Below are 22,070 nucleotides of genomic sequence, written 5' to 3' on the forward strand. Positions count from 1 at the left end.
GATTCTGAAAGTTTCAGGAAAAAAGATTCTCTCTCTTTTTGTCCTGATCAATTGATATAAAAACCTGTCTGAAAATCAGATTTTGGCCACTTTATGATGTCATAACGTTTTTTTGTCTCGTGTAACCATTAGCCAATGACCAACCAAGGTAACCCCCCCCCCACCTTATCACCTGAATCTCCTCCTAGAGCACCATTGTGGGTTTTTAAACCAAATATCTTGCAGATAGATTTATTTTTCATCTAAAGTAACAGACACAGAATCAGCACTTTTGAAACAGAGGGGATTATGGGATGCTACAATAGCCGCGTTCACACCGGAGTACTTTTCCCCTTTAGTTCCGTTAGTACCCCTTATGTTGCGTTCACACCAAAAAGAGTACTGAGTGCCGGGAACTTTTACCCCCATTTTTAGTGCCTGCTAGAGAGGTGGTACTATCCTGGGGGGAAAAAGTGCCCCAGTTCTGATTGGCTGGGCGAATTGCAAACCACGCCCCGTAAAACTCTGAAAAGTTTTGTGAAGCCGCCATTCTATTTGTAGCATTATTAGCATTAGCCCCGCGCACCAACGGAGAGAGAATAACTTATGGCAACACAAAGAAAAACATGGGAGCGGTGGAGTGATGAGGAGGTGTCGGCGCTCTGGCGATTTATTCGGAAGGCTTCAGTAGAAGCTGCTGGGAGTCAGCAGTATCATACGGGGACCTTTAATCCCAGGTGTAGCTGGTGTGATAGGCTCACTCAGTGTCTGTTGCTCTCTCTCTGAACCAGGCGAATAGTGAACGACACGTACAGGACGGATCTGTGTCTGCTCTACCCTCCCTTCATGATCGCCTTGGGTGAGATTCAACTTCATGTTTTTCCTTATCGCAGCTTTTGAATGCAGTGACTGACTTAAAGTAAGGTGTATTAGATGTAACATGGCCGGCTCTCTTCCTCCCTCAGCCTGTCTGCATGTGGCCTGTGTGGTGCAGCAGAAAGACGCCAGGCAGTGGTTCGCAGAGCTCTCTGTGGACATGGACAAAGTAAGAATGCCTTCAGTCAAAAAAACTCCCTTTTAAATATTGTAAGATCTGTACTAATATTTGTCCACGACACTTCTAAAAACGGTCACTGGGTAAGATGAATAAACACCCTGAATCAAGAAATGTCAGACCATCCCTTTAACAGAAAAAGATGCAACCTCTCACTTCTAAGTGACTCATCTGTTATTCCCAGTTAATCATCTCTATTGATTCATACAGAACAAGGTGACTTGTATGCCACAGGTTTGTTTATACGTTGGATCAAATCAGTTTGTCCGTGTTGCAGAATTTCATTTATTTTTTGTAAAAGGTTGGCACATTTGTCTTCACTGTCATTTTTACAACTTTGGCCACAGTCTGGCTTCCTGCTGACGGTTTACAAACACGTTTAAGTGCCGTGGCCTAATAATCACACACAAATAAACAGTTGCATAGGGGCTTAGGAATTTCAAATAGACAGAGAATAGACTTATCATATACTTCCTAAATGACCTTCTATCTATTTATATATAACCATTTGAACCTGACTGCCACTCTGAACTCGGGTCTGGAATCTGGAGCCGTTTTAATAAACATCCTTGTACAATACTAACAGGAACTTATGGACCCACACAAGCTGACTTCTGTCTTTGTGTGTTTTCTGTCAAGATCCTGGAGATCATCCGCGTCATCCTGAAGCTTTATGACCAGTGGAAAAACTTTGACGACAGGAAAGAGATAGCTGCGGTGATAAACAAGATGCCCAAGCCCAAACCTCCCCCCAACAGGTAAGCCTGACTCGTATAGTCCTAGTACATTTTTTAAATTTGGCTTTATAAATTAAATTAAGTATAGTAAATATTTTTTACCACGCTTAAACATAAAGCTGCATTTACCTGGTGTCAGAGTAACATTATACAACTACATTGCATATGCCAAATTAGACAAATTATAATAGTTATATTAGCATTGCCTATACAGCACCTTACACAAGTTTCAAAAGTTGCTTTGTGCTTTACAATAAAGTTATAATAGAAGAAGTTAAGATCCCAAATGGTGTTGCATTTGTGTGTTGTCATTGTCACATTTGCTCTTGTTGTACTTTATCTTAATGACTTGTATGTAATCATTTCCTCCCAACCTTTCTCCGTATGTCTTATACAGTGAGAGTGACCAGAGCTCAAATGGGAACCAAAGCAACTCCTACAGCCAGTCTTAGCGTCATCACGTCGGTTGGAATCCATAATGTTGACGGTAGTGAGGGGGTGGATCTTTTTTTCAAAATGTCGCGCGGCACAAACTTTGCGATGTTGTGGTGCTTCGAGCAACAAACTCTGAGAGCCACGTGCTCGCGTTTCCCCTTCTCTGAGCATAATGGGTGAATGGATAGAGCGAGCAGACGAAGCTGAAATGCCCCCAGCAAGCGGACGATCTGGGACAGCAGTTTCGACTCGAGGAGACTTTGTATTCTGCTCCTGACTTGAATTAAAACTGAGGAACATTTGGAGGTAAGGGGGGGAGGAGAGGGGGAGAGGGCTGGTTTAATGTCATTGTGATGATCCTGACATCCTTGAACAGACCCGAGGAGCGAGTCCTCTCATGGAGCTCTGTGGGATTTGAGAATACTTGATCAAAAGTGCTGTGTGTGTGTGTGTGTGTGGACTTTAGCTGTCTTCTCTGTAAAATGATTTAATCCTGTGTGGATCTGATTGGTTATCCCCCTGTGTAACTGCGATCTGATTGGATGCCGCTACCCTGTAAGGTCTCTGCTAGTTGATCATGAACTACAGCAGTAAAAAGCCCAAGACAGGTAGTGGTTATAATAAACTCTCTGAATCACGACAGCTCCACCTCCTTCGTCCCATTCCCCCTTCTCTTTTGTAAATGTCCTTTATAATTCTATTCATTTATTTCATCTTAGGTTTTGGCTTCATTGAGGAGAATAAAATGGAAATCATGGGCTTGTTTAGCTTTGTGCTAGTGCTTGATATAAAAGTGGCCCCTTTTTTGTCACTGTCATGATATTGTTTTTCAACAAATCTAATTTTATTGTAATTATTTTTCTTTTACTCTTCTTTAGCTGTAAAATAATGTGTTGTGCATAAAGTTCTATTTTGTAAAACTTTTGTTTGTAATTCGTCAAAGAATTGCTCTTTCTTTTTTTAACTGCTGAGATTTGTTTTGATGCAATCGTTCTAGATTTGTCTTTCTTTTTCAAATCTGCCAACTAGTTCTTCAATAATTGTGGAAACTGATGTGTGAATATACCTGTAGGTGTCTATATTTTTGTGATTATAATACAGCGGGAGTTTGTGTGGCTGTCCTCGGAACAAGGTGCTTGAAAGCCTTACAAAATGAAAGCTGCTGGTAACTCAAGAAACCTTCATACAATCACATTGTCGCTGTTAAATGCATTTGAGGGATGGATGTTTTTGCAATGTGTGGGTGTATCTTCAAATCTTTCCTCAATAGCTTACTGTACACTTCATTTTGTAACCATTGGAATAACAACGGAAAGGGTACCAAAACCTGTTAAACGCCATTTTCTCATACTGAGTGAAGGAGACAAAAAGCCACTGGGGAAAGTTGGATTCAGCTCCGCTTTGCCCTCTGGTATTTTCCTCCCCCTCAGCAGCTCCATCTGTTACATGACTGTTCACGAGGGAATGAGTGTGAAAATGTAAAGGGCTTCACCAAACCTAAATAATCTTATTAGTTCTGGTAAAAACAGTGCCCAAAATGGTATTACTTGAAAGTCTTTGTTTGAAGATCCTTTATGGTAATAAAAGTGTGGTGTGCAAAACAAAGCCGTTCAATGTTATTGTTCAAGCTGGACTTTGAGGAATCTTCCAGCATGTTACAAAACCCCTCTTCAGCTTCAGTCCCATTACCTAACTTCAATGTCACAGAGGCTGTGGTAGGACCCCTAGTGGTAAAAACAAAGAACACCCAACATGTTGCAGATCAGTTTGGACAAGACAAAGTCTATATTTTTAATAACAGAGCAATGGGAGTTAAAGTGGGCATACTGCACAAAATACATTTTAAATTGTATCATGTTGGTTAAGAAAACATTAAATGAAAAACATAGAAGATGTGTTTACTGTTGTCGCCTCTAGGTGTTTGTACCATGGGGTACAGCCAGGGTACAGCCTGTCCTCGTGACGTCACGTTACCTGCGTGAAGAGAAAAACGTCAACTCTACCGGAAGCCAGGGCCTTTTTCCTTCAAAATAAAATCATATTTTAGTTTTTACTATAGGAGAGAGAAACTAAAACAAGATCGATCATCTGACAGATTTAGGAGCTAAATGCGAAACTGTAGAGATACATTGGTTGGTCTTATTTATGGAAGACAGTTTGACACATCAATGAATGGATAGTGTATTATGATAAGTGCCTTATGGGTGAATACATTTTAAACTAAATAGATGTGTAACACTTGTGCCACAGCCAATGGAAAAAATGTGTATCCCCCCAGAGATATGAATCCTCAATATTTGGGGAAGCTTTATTGGTGTTATGTCGTAATAATAATACATTTAATTTATATAGCGCTTCTCATCTTCCAAGACAAATCTCGAAGCGCTTAGACAAATCTATGTGCTACTATTGGGGGTATTTTTGCTATTCGAATAGGGTATACATTTTTTGATATTATAAACTGCCTTTGCTCATAGATAACCCAAAATCAGTTACTTTCTTTGCTATGTATTAATATGTTTGTATGCTTTTCAGTTACATTTCCATGCCTATCTTGTGTTGTGTTAGGCTATAAGTTATTATTTGAGGTCTCAGTAATTTTTGGCCCTTGTAGCTAAATATTAGTAGTCCACTTACACTTCAGGGAAGGTTGTTATTCTCAAATGTTGCAACGCATGATGGACATTTATTTTTGAAAGACCCCACCGGAAGCTTTGTTCACTTTTCTGTAAGGAGTGCTTCATCCAGCGAGCTCCGACTCTGAGCGGGCTGCGGAGGATGTCAACCCCGCTGCGGGGACAAGCTTCGGGCGGGCCGCTTGCGTCCAGTCGGCCGTTCCTCTTCCAGTCGTCCTGCACCTGCACCCCCCTGCACCAATGAAGCCCCCGCTGATGAAGCCCCGAGCTGCCAGAGTGAGGCGGAAAGTGGCCGGAGACAGAGAGCATGTACTGGCGCGTCGGGTTTGCCTGGACGCGATCTTGTGTGGTTGATCTTGGCCAGAGCCAGAGCTTCTCTTCAGGCCTGCTGGGCTCCGATGAGCAGCTCTCGTTTTATGGGTACATCATCGCCTACCCTCTGCAGGACTACGGCGGGATCATGTCAGCGTTGGGCTCGGACTCGTGGTGGCGAAAGACGCTTTATTTGACCGGAGGAGCTCTGCTGGCTGCCGCTGCCTATCTGCTGCACGAACTGCTGGCCATCAGGTACCGACAACACAACCAGAGAGGGGGGACAGAGGGGTCACCTTAACCCACACTCCACATTCAGACTGTGTTGATGTTATTCTGTTCGTGTTTCACTCCAAATATCCCAGATCTGCTGTATTATTTCTGTGGTTTGATAATACTTAATGTGGGCGGGGTAAACGAGCGGAGTCAGTGGAGAATAAGGAATCGTGAGTGGGTGGATTGTGATGTAACGTAACTCCATCTCCCAGCACACACATTAAAACATTATCTTTATGTATTGGCTTTTCGTTGTGGATTGGTCAAATGGCGAGCGACCTATACGGCAAAGGTCACCCTTTGTATTTCGCGTTTATTTGCAGTATTTACAAAAGGACAATTGCTTATTTCCTATGTTGTTTATTAGAGGTTAGTCTGTAGGCCTATTTCTAACACTTCCCTTGCAACATGAACTGACATAATAGACTCTGACAGGGGGTCACTTTCAATGTATCTCAAGGACGAGGCGACATAGGTTCATCTTGTGTAATTTTTATTGTGACCCCCCCCCCCCCAATACGCACGTTCCGGTGTATGGTTTCAGTCTAAAGTACTGCAGTTATATGTAAAAGTAAACCCTAAGCCCCATACATAGGTTATTCACCGGTCAGACAAGATTATGGTGCCTTCAAATGATCCATATGAATGTATTTATCTTTATTATTTGTTTGAATAAGGGTTTTAGGATGCTGTCCTTTAAAAAAAAAAAAGAGCTCGGATTACATGCAGTCCAGGCCCACTGTTGTTGACGAACGAACAAGCAAAACACAGTCAATAACAAAATAGACACATGTCATTGACGATCAATGTGAAGCCTCGTTGTGAAAATGTAAATGATGACATTGTGGTGTGAAGGCCCTACATACATTATACCAGTATACCTATAGCTGCCATTTATTCTGGGTCGATTTGTATACGGAGGCTGTTTGTGGTGCAGTTAAAAACCCATTCTGATGGAGGTCATACAGGGTGGCAGGCCAGCTTTTTGGGTCATGTTTCTCGCTTGTTTTGGTTCTGCCTGACGTTAACAATTAAAGCTGTGTCCCTCACTGTTATGCTATGATTCATTGTATGGGACCCTCGTCATTTTATTGCACCAAAAGCAGCCCCTTTAAAGAGAGTATGCATTTCAGCACCATGCTGCAATAGACAGCTCCTCTCCTCTGAGGCTGCTTGTTTTTAGGTTTCAGCGCTTCACACAGGACAGCTCCCGTTCATTCTGCATTGTGCACACATGAATTAATTGCCACTTGCAGGGCCCACTGCCCTTGTCCGTGAAGTAGCCCCCAACAGTATCCATGTCGATGCACCATAATCCTTCATGAGGGTGTGATGCATTGTTTTGACACTGCAGTTTCTCCCTTGGCCGGTGTATACAGCCCAGGGGCTGACAATCACTCATGGGAGGTTGCGGATAATTGGATTTATTCACTGCACACTATTTGACCACACAGGTTAGCTTAGCATAAACAATGGAAACAGGGAAACAGCTAGCCTGGCTCTTTGACATTACACCAGAGGGTACAGGAAGTCGCGGGCCAAGAAATGGTCCGACCCCTATACAATCACACATGTGCATTGGGGTTTTGAAAGGTTGAAGTGACATACTGTAAACTGTACCACTTATATATTTAACATTAACACGTTAATGTATTAAAGGTGCTGAATGATGGATTTAGTGACTGGTAGACAAAGCCAGGTTAGCAATTTCTTCCTTTTTCCAGTCATAATGCTAAGCTAAGCTAATTGGCTGCTGGCTTAATAGATATATGTGAGAGTAGTTTCAGTACCACCTGTTACTTGACTGTTCTGATTAAAACTTAATTTGTGGCATTTTTAGATCATATGATGGGGAAATAATAAACCATGTAACCACCAATATAACAGACGCAATGAATACATATATAATGCAGGACCTTCTTAAATTGATATTATACTTAAGGGTTGCAAATGTCCTAACAGATTCTCAGGGTAGTTGGCTGGTGTGTGATCATGCCTGCCTAGCCTTGCTTTAGCCTTTAGTAGAGTTTAAGTAATCAGTCAAATTCCTGATAAATCACTGCACCCAAAATGATTCTGTTGATAAGATATTTATCGGTTGTAATGTTTGAAGCAGCTTCACTGCTTACAGTCTCTATTCTGGTTCTAAATGTGAAAATGTGCTGGCTGTTAGTTCTCTGTAATAGTCAAATGAATATGTTTAGACATTACAAGATGTCACCTAAACTGCAAAATAATTCAATAGACTTTTTTCCAAATGTTGTGACATTATTTCATTCAAATGATAAATCCAATAATCTCAACAATTATCAGATTATTATATTTATTTATTATTGAAAAGTATAAGACCCTGCAGGTCTAGCCATTACCACTAGAATGGAGAAACCTAACGTAAAACCTAACCCTGTCATCTAATTTGTATTTTTATTGATGTGTTTTTTTGTCCCTATTTTGAAGTTACCTTAATCTGACTGTAAACAGAATAATGTTTCCTCAAAGTACAAACACATACACATGTTTTGTTTGTTAATGTTTTCGAGCCTCTTCTGCATGATCTACAGCTCTGTTGTTCTGTCCTCCACGCAGAAAGGAGGAAGAGCTGGACTCTAAAGATGCCATCATACTCCACCAGTTCTCCAGGCCCAAATCTGGCGTCCCGTCCCTGTCCCCCTTCTGCCTTAAGATGGAGACCTACCTCCGCATGGTGGACCTGCCCTACCAGGTACCGCTGTGGTTATCCATCTGAAATACTACTTCACCTGTTTGTCTTTGATTCTCCTAAAGTGACTCTCTAATGGTGTGAGTTTATAGAGTGAGAAAAGGAATGAATCCTTTGCTGTGATCCACTATTTTCCAACTCTGAGTCTATGTTGCTTCTGTCACTGTGGTTCCTTTAAGGGATAAACAAATGCTTTTCTTTATTCAATTCAAATTGTATTTACCTAATGCTAATCACCACGTCTATTCTCTGTTTTTATTTTCTGTGTCTTCTCTCCTGAATCCCTTTTCTCTCGCAGAACTACTTTGATGGGAAGCTATCACCACAGGGAAAGATGCCGTGGATCGAGTACAACCAGGAGCAGGTGTTTGGGACCGAGTTCATCATCGACTACCTGGAGGAGCGGCTGGGCGTGAGCCTCAACAAGAGCCTGACGCCGCAGGAGAAGGCTGTGTCCCGCGCCATCACCAAGATGGTGGAGGAGCATTTCTACTGGTGAGGGTTCACTCAAGTTATATATGGAATGTGGAATATTAATCATCAACATTTCTTTCAATCCTTGTACCTCACTTGGCCCGTTTATTCGCTTTTGAATTTTCTATTCATTTCGCCTGTGCTTTTCATTTGATTTTTGGAAGTTCAACCTTAGCTTCCATAACAAACTGTTTAGCAAAAATACAGAAAGTCTGACCCTTTTGAAACCCATAACATAACAGCATAAAATAATGCATTTCATTATATCAAGCTTTCAGTCTAAAGCCCCTGCTTCAAATTGTAGTAATCCTTTTTTTTAAAACCAGACTATGCTAATATTTGGTTTCATACAAACATCATTAATATAAGTGTTAACCATTAGGCTCTGAGACTCTACAAAATGTAAAAATGTAAGCAATAACAATACAGAAATCATTCAAATGTTGTGGCTTTTTATTTCGTAACAACAAAGGCACTATGTCTGAACCACATGTGTGTTTGTGTTGCAGGACCATAGCTTACTGCCAGTGGGTGGACAACCTGGAGGAGACTCAGAAGATGCTGTCAGTGAGCGGCCCGCTGAGCGACCTGCTCAAGTGGATCCTGAGTCACCTGACGGGGGGGATCGTCAAGAGGGAGATGTACGGCCACGGGATCGGACGCTTCTCCGAGGACGAGGTCTACGCCCTGATGGAGAAGGACATGCGCACCCTGGCCACTTTACTAGGTGAGCTCATATTTGTATTGAGATCAGAATCTAAATAATGGATCAGTGGGGGTTTTCATGATTGACTGGGGGAATAAAGATGATGTTACCCTAAAAATGACAGTAACATACAGTACATTTAGCCACGTGAAGGGACTTTTGGAGAAAAGTTTAATCTTAATTTTAATTCTATTGATATTTCTGAATATTTTCTTTAGCTTTTTTTCATGTTTTAAAAGGAGAAATCAAAACCTTTTGTGGAAATTGGTATATCTATCTCAATGAAAAAAAGAGAATACAAAAATATAAGTGGCCAAGTGAAAGCTTAAGGAGCAGCACAATTCGTTTTTCTCCAGCATTTGTGAGTACACTCTGTATTTGAAGAGATTTACGGCACTCACTTTGTCATTGTGAGACTCAGTAACAATTTGTGTCTCCTCTCTCTCCATATAATTCCCCTGCAAGCGGATCAACAGCTTTATTGGCTAAATGAAACGTTGCAATGGCTTCTCAATGTGTGCCATGAGAACTATAACCAGTAGCATCATGTTTGTACTTGTCAAATAACAGCACAACACTGACCTGCTGTGGTGAAATGGTAGCATTGCAGTCTATAATCAATACACAAGGTTTGGCAGTTTATAATAAGAGATTTAATAGAGACAGATCCAAGAGCATGTAGTAGAGCTTTGGTGGGAAGTGTTGTTACATTAAAATACTTGCAAAAGTTAAAGCTTTATAACCCTTAAGGTGTCAATTGATCTATGACACCTTTTACTGTGTGGCCAGAAGGGACCTTTTTCCTTTTCAGCTAAATGTAAAGCTGTAAACATTTTCTGTAAAAATGTATGTATGGAAAGGGTCAGGCTAACTGTTTTCCCCTGTATTCAATATGTATGCTAAGCTAAGCTAACCAACTTCTGGTTTTATACATAGCATACTAACATGAGAATGGTATAAATCCTTATGTGTAGATCTCAACAAGAATGTGAACAAGTGCCTTTTATTTTGAATGAAAACGTCTAGTAAACATGGATTTGAAATGTGCCTGACATGTCTTTTTCTCTGTGTGCTCACTAAGGTGATAAGAAGTATCTTATGGGCTCCAAGCTTTCCACAGTAGACGCTGCGGTGTTCAGTCACCTGGCCCCTGCTATGTGGACGCTACCGGGAACTCGCCCAGAGCATCTGATCAAAGGTGAGTTCAACAAAATAGGAATCTACAACATAGAGTATGAAGAAAGTATAAAACATAACACCCTTCATAAATCGATTTTTCGATCGAGTGTTAATGCTTTAAGGTCAACATAATTAAGACATCAGGTACGTTTGTAACTGTGTCTACACATTGAAAAACACATTTTTGAATGGAGATAGACTTTAACTGTCAAAGTCCTAGCACATAGACTCATAAAGGGAGGTAGTAGTGTTTTGTTGTTCAATATGAAATGACTCAGAGCTTCTTATTTTGTATATATTGATTGTTGTGCTTTTATTTATATCTTTAATGTGTGCATATGTATAAATGTGTGTGTTGATTGTGTATATATTTTTTTTATACATTTTTTTTTCTATATATATTTGTATTTTTTATTTCCTCTGGATTGTGGGAAACGGTATTTCGATCTCTCTGTCTGCACACACAAACTGAAAGATTGACAATAAAGTTGACTTTGACTGTGACACTCGGCTGTCTGTCCTCCTGCAGGTGAGCTCATCAACCTGGCCATGTACTGCGAGCGCATCCGCCGGCGATTCTGGCCCGAGTGGTTCGTGGACCTGGAGGACTTCTGCTACAGCGACACCTCCGAGGAAAGCAGCTCCAAACTCGCCGACCTGGGCCTGTACTCCCGCACGGACACCTTCCAAGACGACACACACACGCACACTTCACAAACGCACTCGCCAAAGGACCCTTTGTCTCCTGACAGCGACCCTACAGGTGTCTCGCTGTATGACTCAGACATGGACACGGAGTGCTCTGAAATGGACAAGTGTTGACGAAACACCCACGTGTAGAAACACACTAGATAGTGCTCACACCACAGGGAGGGAGCTGCGTCCCTCCTGTACACATGCCCCACTTCCTCTGAACAGAAAGCCTCTGGGGAGGAGAGCTGGCGTCTCCTGTGTCAGTGGAGAAGTTTGAGGACGTTGAGTTGAGTGGAGGAAGGATCAGAACAAAGGAAGAGAAGAAGAAAGTATGAGTAGGAGGATAGAGAAGAAGAACAGGATTCAAAAGTCAGGAGTAAATTACGCCCTGCTGAGAAACTCCTCCACGTGGTCATCCGCCGTGACAACTCCTACTTGTTGTCAGGTCTCAATGGCAACAACATGTGTTGACCCCCCACCTCCGTCGTCCCTCGTAGCAACTTGCACCGTCCAGCCTTGTGTGTGTTTGACTAACTGAACCCTAAACGCCTTGTATTGATATGACATCGACTAACTGTACAGACATTCATGTGAATGGATACAATTCAGTGTAAATATATAAACGGAGCAGATTTATTAGATATAATATATATGAGTATACATAGTATAGATAGCCTGCATATATAGAGTCACCCCCTCTGTCATACGGTGTAAATACTGTAGGTGTTCTCTGTGTCGGACACAACGACTCAAAGTGTCTTGTAGTAGTCTACATGAATACACTCTGCTGGTCCAGGATCAGTGTGAGCCGCCCTGTGACCTCCTGTGCTGTATCCGCCTACACACCTGCGATATGACAGTAATGCCTGCTGCCCGTATTTAAATAGTGCAATCTGCCATTAGCACTTATCGTTTGTCTTATTTAGACAATTATTTTTGCCAAAAAGGAACATTTTTCCCTGCGTTAGAAGAGTAATGGGCGACATATATTGTCATAAAGAGTAGCTTAAGGTCATTTGAACCTCCATTCAAGCATTGAGAGCCAGTTAAACAATCATGTAGAAATAGATGCAATAGATCTTTTGAATTGAAGTGCATGGCTTGAACTTGCCAATGAAAATCTCCCTTTAAACACTTTGAGGATGTTGTCTTCATGTGTTAGCTGGCTCATTCGTTCAATTAGAAGTATGTTCTCCGGTGCCTCGGATGTAACCAATTGATCCTGTTAAAGTACTTTTTTTTTTTAGCAGTTATGGTTTTGTTATGGAGACTCTCTGAATCAGAATGATGGATTGCTCAGAAAACATGTGAAGCAATAACAGAGCAGATGCAAGTTAATGTTATACGAGTTGTTTTTGGTGTGTGATGGTTCGGCGCAGGTTCTATGTGTGTTTGTCACTCAGCAAATGCACATACCAACATTTTGTGTGTCAATATGGATGCAAGCGTGGGGTATGCAGTGTGTCAGCTTGTGAGTCACTCTGTGTGTGAATGACGGCACATTGGTGAGGTTTCACAGCCGAAGCATTTCCTCCCGAGCACACCTTATTGTTTCACGTTGTCAATTTTACTTTGCAATATGAATTAATAGAAATGTCTTATATGCCAGTGTGACCAGGCCTTAATGCAGATATTTACAGTATTTGTATTGGCATAAAGTGTCTCAAAAAGGTGCAGTACAGATATGCCAAAATAGGTTTAATATAGTTTTTCTCCACTAGAGGGCACTGATGAGTTTAATTCAACTGAAAAATATGCTGAAAACAAAGCTTAATTCCAACTCTTTTATTAAGGAGCTTTACATTAAGGAGTTACAATTTAAAGCGTTTTTCAGCGTTTTTAATAATTAAATATTTGCCTAAATAATTTTATTATTATTAATAATGTTTTGCGATTTTATTTTCAAAAGCATCAGTCGGCATCAGACAAAAATTACATTTATGAGTTGATTATAAGTAGCATTTATATGTAGCAGTATAGTTTAAACTAATTAAGAGATTAAAGAGTTTCAAGTTTTAATTCAGTTTTAACAAGATATTTCCAAGATATTAAGACAAACAATCTTATCACGTTATCATTTCAAACTTTTCTAGTTATATAACAAGAAAAGCTTCTTATTATAACATGAAAATATCTTGTTATAAGAACACACTTGACTTTAACACATGAAACAGTTTGGCTGCAATCGGCTTCCGTAGGCTGACATCATTGAGTCTTTAGCCCTTCGTTGTTCTCCGTGTAACAATATAAAAAAACATCAATCATTTCGGCTTCAAAATGAAAGCCTTAAGCAAGACGATGGTAAAGGTTATATCTGTTCGCACTGCAGATTTATTTTAATACAACAATATACATAAAAGGAAAGATGACATTCTGTGTCTTAAACCCCTTGGCCTGCATGCTCTTGCCTTCTCTCGTCTTGAGTCAAAAACAGACTCCTTCAGCAGTTTACTTTTTTATCAGTGCCAGCATATGACTTATGTTTTTATATGTCATATCACTTCATTATGTATTCCTTGTTTATATTTATTGATTTCGATGGTGGCTGTGATCTTAAGCGACTGAAATGTTGTTGATTATTTTGCACTTTTTCTTCTTCTTCTGTTTACATGTGTTTCTCTTCTCTGGGCGAGTCAATCAAGTGTATTGATTTGTGTTGTAGTGCAATACTGTCGATTCTCTGACTTCCACTGAAACAACTGCATTTTCACGTTGCCACCGGTCATTGCCGTAATCGCATGCGTGTCCATGTTTTGAGATGTCATGTGTGGTAAATGTTATATTCATATCATAATATCTATGTCATTGTGTTGGAATATAAGTCCCTCATTCTGCTGCAAATGTTACTGTCAGAGTGGAAAGAGCTTCATGTCAAGTTGAAACCTTACAAGAAAAGAAACGTGACATTTTGAGGTAAAATAACTCAACTGACTGCTAGAGCTCGGATCAGCTGATGTCCTTTTGTCATCCACAACAGGAAACTGTCTGCACAGGTTTTCCTCTGTAGGCAACTTCATCTGTCTGTGTTCCTCAGAGGTCAGAGGTCAGTCGCTCTCATCGAGATTTCTGCTTGTAGACTATAGAAGCCATATTGTCTTGTGGTGTTGTGTGTGCTTGAAACACCTGTGGATTCTCATCAAACTGTAAATAAGAGAGCCAGAAATTCTAATTAATAAGCGAACATGAAAAGAAATCGCTCTGTACTTATTAAAAAAAAAGATTCTTATGAATGTATCATACCTAGAGATAAAAAGCTGTATGACAATGGATTACTCATAATATTTCATTAAATATTGCTGTGGTATTTTACCCTTGTTTTTGCATTATTGTGGTGAAATGTGCATTAAAAGCCATATGGACCTAAAGAAAGAAATCTCTGTATCAACACTTGGAGGTGGGTATGTTCTGGCATATATCCGTCTCATAATCCCTGTCCCTCCGTGCCTGCTACCATATGACAATACAAAGCCCACCCAACAATGCTGAAGATTAGCTCTCTGCCCTTTTCTTTGTGCTTGTGCAGGAGCTCTGGAGAAATGGAGAGAGAAAAAGGGGGGCAGAGAAAGAGAAAGTGCCGCTGTGGAGACGGAGCGTGGGTTCTGGTGAGGAAAGGGCATGAAAAGGGAGAGGGACAAACAGTCCAGAATGATATGTGATGACTTTGGCTGGGTGCATTTCTGTGGCCATTGTGCAGAATCCCTGAGAGATCTCCTAGCACACAAGACGGAGGAGACAATTCAGGACTGACAATGACACCGGAGTATAAAACCCATCTCTGGTGAGTCGGAGACGCGTACAGTTTCAGAGGTAGCAGCTGTGTGTGTGTGTGTGTGTGTGTGTGTGTGTATGACACGTGGCTGTGCATGATGTGGAGGGGCATGGTGGAGTGAACGTGTGTGTGTGTGTGTGTCTGTCTGTGTAAAAATATGAATAATGCAGAGGATGCCTGTATGAGCGTGAGGGCCGGGAGCAGGGCAGATGGTCGCCTCCTGATAGGACCGAATCCAGGCAACACGGTCCCCTAGAGAGCTGGTTCTAGACCTGTTTTAGCAGACACACACACACACACACACACACACACACACACACACACACACACACACACATCCAAATCCAGAAAAACTCATACTTTTTGTTTAAAATGTTAAAAATGTTTTCTTATGCACATCTTTGATCAGATTTTTTGAAAAATAGCCTAATAATTGACTAAGAGTTCGTCTCCTTTACTGACTATCTTATTTCTGTAAACTGCTACTTTTATATTTGATGGCTTGTGTTTTGAGTTACTTTACAGATCCAGCTTATTAAAACACAATGTAAATCGACAGCTGCATTTGCAAAATATTCATTAAAAAATATTGACTCCAATTTACTAGCTGCAGCAAGGGATGAACATTCATGCATTTGTATTTGTTCATCGATAATATAGGGCCAAAATAGATAATCCAATTATATATTTATTAGTTTTCTTTATTAAGACTTACATTTGTATTCTCTGCTAAAGATAAATACAAAAATGTTTTTACTTTGTCTCCATTTTACCTTTAATTGTTACTGAGTACGCTTCTATTTATTATCTAATTACAGATTTGTTAACTAAAGCATTTCATCTTCCGACATGTGAATTGTAATAACTTTCATAACCCTTCACATTTCATTAAAACATGTATATGGTGGAGTAATAAAGAACTGTAATAGATCGAATGCTGAAATCATACTGGAAGGTGTCCACTGGTTTGATGAACAACCTAAATTGCAGAGTAAAATACAAATATTATTTCATAAAATAGCTTTGTCCTGGTTGTAAGGTATCATTTAGAAAGGAGCATTGTCACATGGAAATAAAACATTCACTGAGGGTGAAGCAGGAACTCATGCCTGCTTTTAACCTCCAGCAGCCACTAGGAGGCGCCAGAAGACCGATTCTGATCTGGCCACTGATCAGCCCAAACATGTAACAAATATTAGACATGGGTAAAAGCAACCATAAGAAAGAATATGAAACCCATTTTCTAACATAGTTCCTATACTGAATAAAATAGTAAAAATGTCTGACACAATAATGAGACTCAATAATACTCTTTTTAAATGTACACTGAATCACAAGCTTCTTGGCTCTCTAATTGAAAAACAATTTTAACTTCCACTCAATATTTAAATGTTATATGTGTATTTAAGATTTTCTAGAAGTATTCAAATTATATTCTGGAACATCGAAATTGTAGTTGTTCTTAATTATTTTATGATGTAAAGGAAAGGTAGCAGGCCAGATTACACGCACACACAAACAAACACACACACGCGCTCACACACACACACACACACACACACACACACACACACACACACACACACACACACACACGCACACACACACACACACACACACACACACACACACACACACACACACACACACACACACACACACACACAAACAAATAGGCCTATAGTTTATAATGCATCAGCCTCTGCTCTACACCTGTAGTTAGGCCTTCTTGTTGTGTAAACCTTCTGCAGGCCCGTGTGCAAACACGAAAGCGTTTATTGTTTTGATGTTATACATGTCGCCTCGTGACAATCCTCAATTAGTTGCCACATTTATCCTGATGAGAATATTAATTAACGCTGCGGTTTGTTTCCATTTCAGCCTATTGACTGTCTGTGTGAGCATCTTCCCGGATCTCTCTCCTCACAACAGTATCAGTGCAGATCAGCGGTACAAACACTTAACCGAAACAGCTGAAGGACCATTTTAAAGCAGCCGAGCCGGATTGATAAAATCCATAATTAGAATGGCGAGCGTGCAAGGAAGCAATCATTTAAAAGGAAAAGCTTATCTTCAGGAGAGAGTTGCGACTTTTCTTCAGGCTCAATAAACGTGCAAAGACTGCAGTGTTATATAAAACAAATACGATTTAATGACAAAAAAGCATATAGAAATTGTGCAATCGTTGATTTATTTTTCCTCTTCGTTAGATCACAGATTTCAGGTCGATGATATTTTGTTTTGGTTTTTCTTTTTTTCACCTCAGAAACTCAAATTCAGCTGAAGGATTTCCTGTGATTTTGTCTAAATTATAATAAGTGTTTATACATAACATAAATATTAGGAATTAAATAAAGGCGATTTTTTTATGTGTACACTTTAATAAGCAAAATGGACAGCGTATCACTAAAAAACCTAAAACGCTTCATTTTAAATATTTGACGATGACGTAATTAAAAAAGGGATTCTGACATTTTAAACTGGGCCTTATCTGAAAGTTTCTCAAATGCAAAACGTCTCATGTAAAAAGTGAAAAAATCACATTATTGGTTATTATCATAACAACATTTTCTTCTAACTCATCTGCATCCTTCAGCTGGATTTGAGTTTCTGTATTTTCTTTAGATTTCAGTGAGAGAGTTCATCCCTCAATAACCAGACCAGGTTATTAATCACAGGGTTTAAGTGGCACAAGAACACGTGTCTGTGTTTGTGCTTTGGCACAGACTGACAGAGAAAAACTGAGCAAACAAACAAACATTCAAACGAACGAACGAAGCCATACAAAAAAAAGGAAATACATCCCACACATAGTCTGGATGAATGAGTCCCACAGTAGTAGTTTAGCCACTGCGGCTAGAGCTGGTACCAGTTTATATATATTCAGTTTTGTTCTTCTTTGTAAAAGGAAGGCAAAAATGGGCTGGATTGCTTTGAGTGTTCCAGCCGGACAGTCTCGGTCTTTCTCTTCACAGCATTTTGGAAAAGTACGGAAATAACAAACATCAAAAACACACTGTAAACAGGCGCACAGAGATGTCTGCACAGAACGAAAAGCATTAAAGTGAACCAATGCCCAGTCTGTATGGTCAAATTATTGTTGTTATTATTATTATTATTATTATTATTAATATTATAATTATTATCCAAAAGCAAGACATTTTCAAGGAAGGACATTCAATTAGAATACATTATTATTGTGCAGCTGACACTACAATCAATGCATCACATTAAGTGTATGCATAATGAGAATTGTATAATAATAATAATAATAATAATAATAATAATAATAATAGCAGTTGGCTGGTATTGGCTTGATTTTTTAAACATTGTAGGCTACAGCAGGTGTCTGCCATTTCAGCCCTCTATAGCCACGAGCTGGGAAGAACCCCTGTTGCTTTTGTTATGATGGAAAGATGGCGTTTATTTACCCACACTGACTGCGACTTATCATCGAGCCCGGAGCTTGTTTCTAAATGTTCCCCCGCGGACACCTCGTGTCCACTTACCACTCTGCCTTTCTTTAATGACACATTACATAAGGAAACATTGGCGCCTCGGTTTAAGGTTTAGAAAAGCATTTCAATGTCGCTGTTTTTCTTCATATTTTTTTTGGTTAGCACACACCAGCCGCATATCCCAGTATGCTCGGCAGTTCCGCGGCATGAACCCTCTCCACACAGCTCTCTGCTCTGCGCATTCTTAGTGCTGGAGTGCCACTGTATATCCCCACTGTGTGTGTCCGTGGGTCCAACATTTAAACTGGCTGAGGTCCAGCTTGGAGTTGTCCAGCACAGAGAATCAAACAAATAAGGAGGCATTATTCCTCCTTAAGGGGTCCCTGTTTTGCTCACAGTATAGTCTGGGGGTCACTGCACAGGAGTTTGTCCTCCGTGATGAGGAGGGCTGTCCCCGTACATGTCCTCTCCTCCTGGTATCTGTCCCCCAGCGGGTGTCATCCTCTTCTCCTTCTGTCGTCTGTTACAAAACCAAACCCTCACCACCTCCTTCTCCAGCTGCAGGCTCTCCGCCAGGGAGGTGATCTCCACTCCTCCTGGTTTTGGACTTTTGAGAAAATGGCTCTCTAAAGCCCCTTTGACGCCCACCTCGATGGAGGTCCTCTTTTTCCTTTTCCGTCCTTGTGCTGCGATTTTATCCAGGCTCGTGGGGCTCCCCGATGTGGAGTCCGCCTCCTCCAGCCACTTGTTCAACAAGGGCTTGAGTTTACACATGTTTTTGAAGCTGAGCTGAAGCGCCTCGAACCTGCAAATGGTGGTCTGAGAAAAGACGTTTCCATACAGCGTCCCGAGAGCCAGCCCCACGTCCGCCTGGGTGAAGCCCAGCTTGATGCGTCGCTGCTTGAACTGCTTGGCAAACTGCTCTAACTCGTCGGAGGTCGGCGTGTCCTCGTCTGAGTGATCCTGATGGCCCCCGTGATGGTGTGAGAGAGACTGCTGGTGGGCCCCGGGGCCGCCTCCGTGATCGCTGAGGTGCGGGCTGTGGCTGTGGTGGTCCTCGTCCCGCAGGGGGTGGTGGTGCATCCCCCCTTGCTCTCCCCCTGGCATCAGCCCGAATCCGGACTGGGAGTAAACCAGGCTCTGGCCCTCAGATGTCGCCATACCGGGGATGTGCGTGGTGGCTGTGCTGGTTCGCCATGCTCTGGCGTCGTGATGCGCCTGCTGGTGCGCGAGGTGAGGGTGTCGCTGTTGCTGCTGCTGCTGCTGCTGCTGCTGCTGCTGCTGCTGCAGACTGCTGGAGTTCTGCAGCTCCTCTCGGTCACTGTCGTGCAGCACGGGCTTCACGTCCTGCTCTCCGAGGGGACTCGATGGCCAGGGCGTCCCGCTGTCACCGTGAGACAGCGCCGCGATCCACTGGTGCGCGTGGCTGAGCGGATGTCCACCGCCCGGTAACGTGCTATAGTCGCTCTGGAGCAGGGTGTGCGCGTCCCTGTACGCTGCCGCCTGCTGCATGCTCCCGGACTCCGAGTGCGGCGGCTGCGCGCTGCTGGGGGTGGTGAGGACGCTGTAGTGGTTGGATGTTGCAGTCGCCATAACTATCGGAGCCAGAGTGATAGCTGGAGTTAAAAGGAGGCTGCCTTTGACAGTAACTCTTTTGCGCCACGGGGCAGCTCGGCGTCTCTCTCCAGCATCTCCCGGGCGCTGTGCCAAGGGGACGCAGAGGCGCGCACCTGTGGTCCGCCTCGCTCCGCTCTTTATTGGCCAAGAAGGGTTGACAGATGTGGTTACCCCTGACAGCACCCCGCTCATTGGTCACGGGAGATTGTACAGAAACCCCAATCACTCTGCCCAACAATACTAGCAGTCCTGCAGCATGCATGAGTACAAAGTGGAGGGAGACATCGGGTGTAAACACAGAGAAGACTAAACAAGCTCAGAAAAAATAGTTTATTTTAAAAGTACTTTTACAACATTGATCTGGGTCAGTGGGTCATGTTTATTGGTTTAATCGGTGAGTAAAAGTTGCTCAGAAAATTCAGAATGTGCACATTTATTGATATTGACCACATTTGTTTGCCAAACAAAACAAACTTCAAAATCCAAATACTTGTTCATGCTTCTGAAGTAGAATATGTGATATTGGAAGCAGTAAGCAGTGATCTTGAGGATACACTTCCAGCTGCCTCTCTGCCCTTTGGAGAGAGGGGCCGCGTGCTTCCAGGGCCTCGGCCCCGTTGCCATGGCGAATGCGTTGAATGGAACAACAACGCCCACGTCACAGCTGTAGCTCGCTCCTTCTTTTCGTTCCGTTCCAAAGGGCTCATTGGGGCCGCGCGCTCGGCCGTCGGGACACATAATGGGAGGCGGGGCGAGCGGAGAGGGCAGCTCGGGTCCAAAAGAGAGAAGGCTGCAAGAATGGATCCCTCCGCCTGCGATGCGCCCACCGTGCCTCCTTCCACCTGCTTGTTGGGTAAACTTTGAGATGGATGTACACAGTGACACGCGAAGCTAAGTTTCCCAAACGTATTTACAAAACAGAAACAGTCCTTGATTTTCAATACATTATTACATTATTTATACCTTATAATGCACAAAAATTGAAATGGCTAAAAAGGGCCCAATCTTTCAGAGGAAAACACTTCACAAATATCGACTACAGATATGGTAAGTATCTACAAGTATTGAAACACATTTTAGGGTGTATACTTTCTTTAAGTTTCCAATTTCATTCAACTTTACAATCCAAATATATATTACTTTTTATTCCACCACATTTATTTTACAGCTATAGTAACTTTACAGATTACACACCAAACATAGGATATCGCTATATATTTGATGCATTAATTAGGCAATAGTAGCAACACTTAGCTGAGCCATGACCAGCTGCATCATTCAAATGCTGCTTACTTGGTAATGCATCTAAAATAATAATCCAGCAATATACATACATTTTGCACTTTCAACTGCGTTCATTCTGTATTGTGTTCTGTACGGTATCCTGTAATGAGTTTTTTATTTCCAATGCACTGTTGTATTACTCCTTTAACCTAGTATTATTGCAACACAGTAGAGGTGTAGACACTGGTACTGCAGTTTTGTCTCTTGGCACTGTTACGAAAATCACAGAGGAGTTGGTTAGTGTAAATTCATCAAAGCATTAATCTGCTTGTCCCATCTTTAAATGAATGCAACGATAGGGAAATTAAACTAATCCTCATTCTGCTGAGCCCCCCCCCCCCCCACTTAGTAACCTACTTATTGTCCGTCGGGGTGGGTCCTCGGTACCGTACCTTTACGTCCCCGTACCTTGGTAGTTAGGTAGATGTGGTTGTATTGTCGCTAAAGGTAGGGACGAGAGGACGTAGTAAAACTAATATACACGACGTTAATTAAAGTAAAGTTAAAGTACAACCTACCAAAGGAAACAAACAATATGTCGTGTTTCTACCTTACGTAAAGGAAGGTGCAGTGCAACCTAATTTCTTGAAAATACTAAATAGTTCGCTCCGACAATTAAATTTTGGTTTGGGACGAAACGACTTTAAAACGTAAACCGTCGTACTACTTAAACCAAAACGTAAACCAAACTAAAAAACTAAAATAAATTAAATTTAAAAAAAGTTAACTGAAGGAACTTCGA

The 22,070-nt window shown here is 41.6% G+C and overlaps 3 protein-coding genes across 3 annotated transcripts in view; 2 read left to right on the forward strand and 1 right to left on the reverse strand.

Annotated features, from left to right (window-relative positions):
* Positions 1–4,001, forward strand: part of ccnc (cyclin C) — an 8,885-nt gene extending 4,884 nt beyond the window's left edge. Inside the window, exons 9-12 of the mRNA XM_010792589.1 lie at positions 771–838; positions 945–1,024; positions 1,673–1,791; positions 2,168–4,001. Of these exons, the coding sequence (XP_010790891.1) occupies positions 771–838; positions 945–1,024; positions 1,673–1,791; positions 2,168–2,222 (322 nt within the window). The 3' untranslated portion in view covers positions 2,223–4,001. The remainder of the gene's footprint in view (positions 1–770; positions 839–944; positions 1,025–1,672; positions 1,792–2,167) is intronic.
* A 962-nt stretch (positions 4,002–4,963) lies between these two features.
* Positions 4,964–14,509, forward strand: faxca (failed axon connections homolog, metaxin like GST domain containing a). The gene is made up of 6 exons (XM_010792590.1): positions 4,964–5,408; positions 8,016–8,151; positions 8,447–8,643; positions 9,132–9,349; positions 10,410–10,526; positions 11,037–14,509. The coding sequence occupies exons 1-6, from the start codon at positions 5,149–5,151 to the stop codon at positions 11,327–11,329; spliced, it is 1,221 nt and encodes a 406-aa protein (XP_010790892.1). The 5' UTR covers positions 4,964–5,148; the 3' UTR covers positions 11,330–14,509.
* A 2,595-nt stretch (positions 14,510–17,104) lies between these two features.
* pou3f2a (POU class 3 homeobox 2a) lies at positions 17,105–20,094 on the reverse strand. The gene has a single exon (XM_010792591.1). It carries the CDS (start codon positions 20,018–20,020, stop codon positions 18,839–18,841), a length of 1,182 nt encoding a protein of 393 aa, XP_010790893.1. The 5' UTR covers positions 20,021–20,094; the 3' UTR covers positions 17,105–18,838.
* Between the last annotated feature and the right edge of the window lie 1,976 nt (positions 20,095–22,070).

The sequence above is a fragment of the Notothenia coriiceps genome, unplaced genomic scaffold, assembly GCF_000735185.1.
Source record: "Notothenia coriiceps isolate Sejong01 unplaced genomic scaffold, NC01 NC01_scaffold00036512, whole genome shotgun sequence".
Lineage (NCBI taxonomy): Eukaryota > Metazoa > Chordata > Actinopteri > Perciformes > Nototheniidae > Notothenia > Notothenia coriiceps.

Excerpts from the sequence above, each read along its gene's own strand:
- faxca (XM_010792590.1), top strand. The coding sequence starts at position 5,149 with ATGTACTGGCGCGTCGGGTTTGCCTGGACGCGATCTTGTGTGGTTGAT. Across the intron at positions 5,409-8,015 it reads CACGAACTGCTGGCCATCAG|AAAGGAGGAAGAGCTGGACT; the intron begins GTACCGACAACA and ends TCCTCCACGCAG. Across the intron at positions 9,350-10,409 it reads CACCCTGGCCACTTTACTAG|GTGATAAGAAGTATCTTATG; the intron begins GTGAGCTCATAT and ends GTGCTCACTAAG.
- pou3f2a (XM_010792591.1), bottom strand. The coding sequence starts at position 20,020 with ATGGCGACTGCAACATCCAACCACTACAGCGTCCTCACCACCCCCAGC.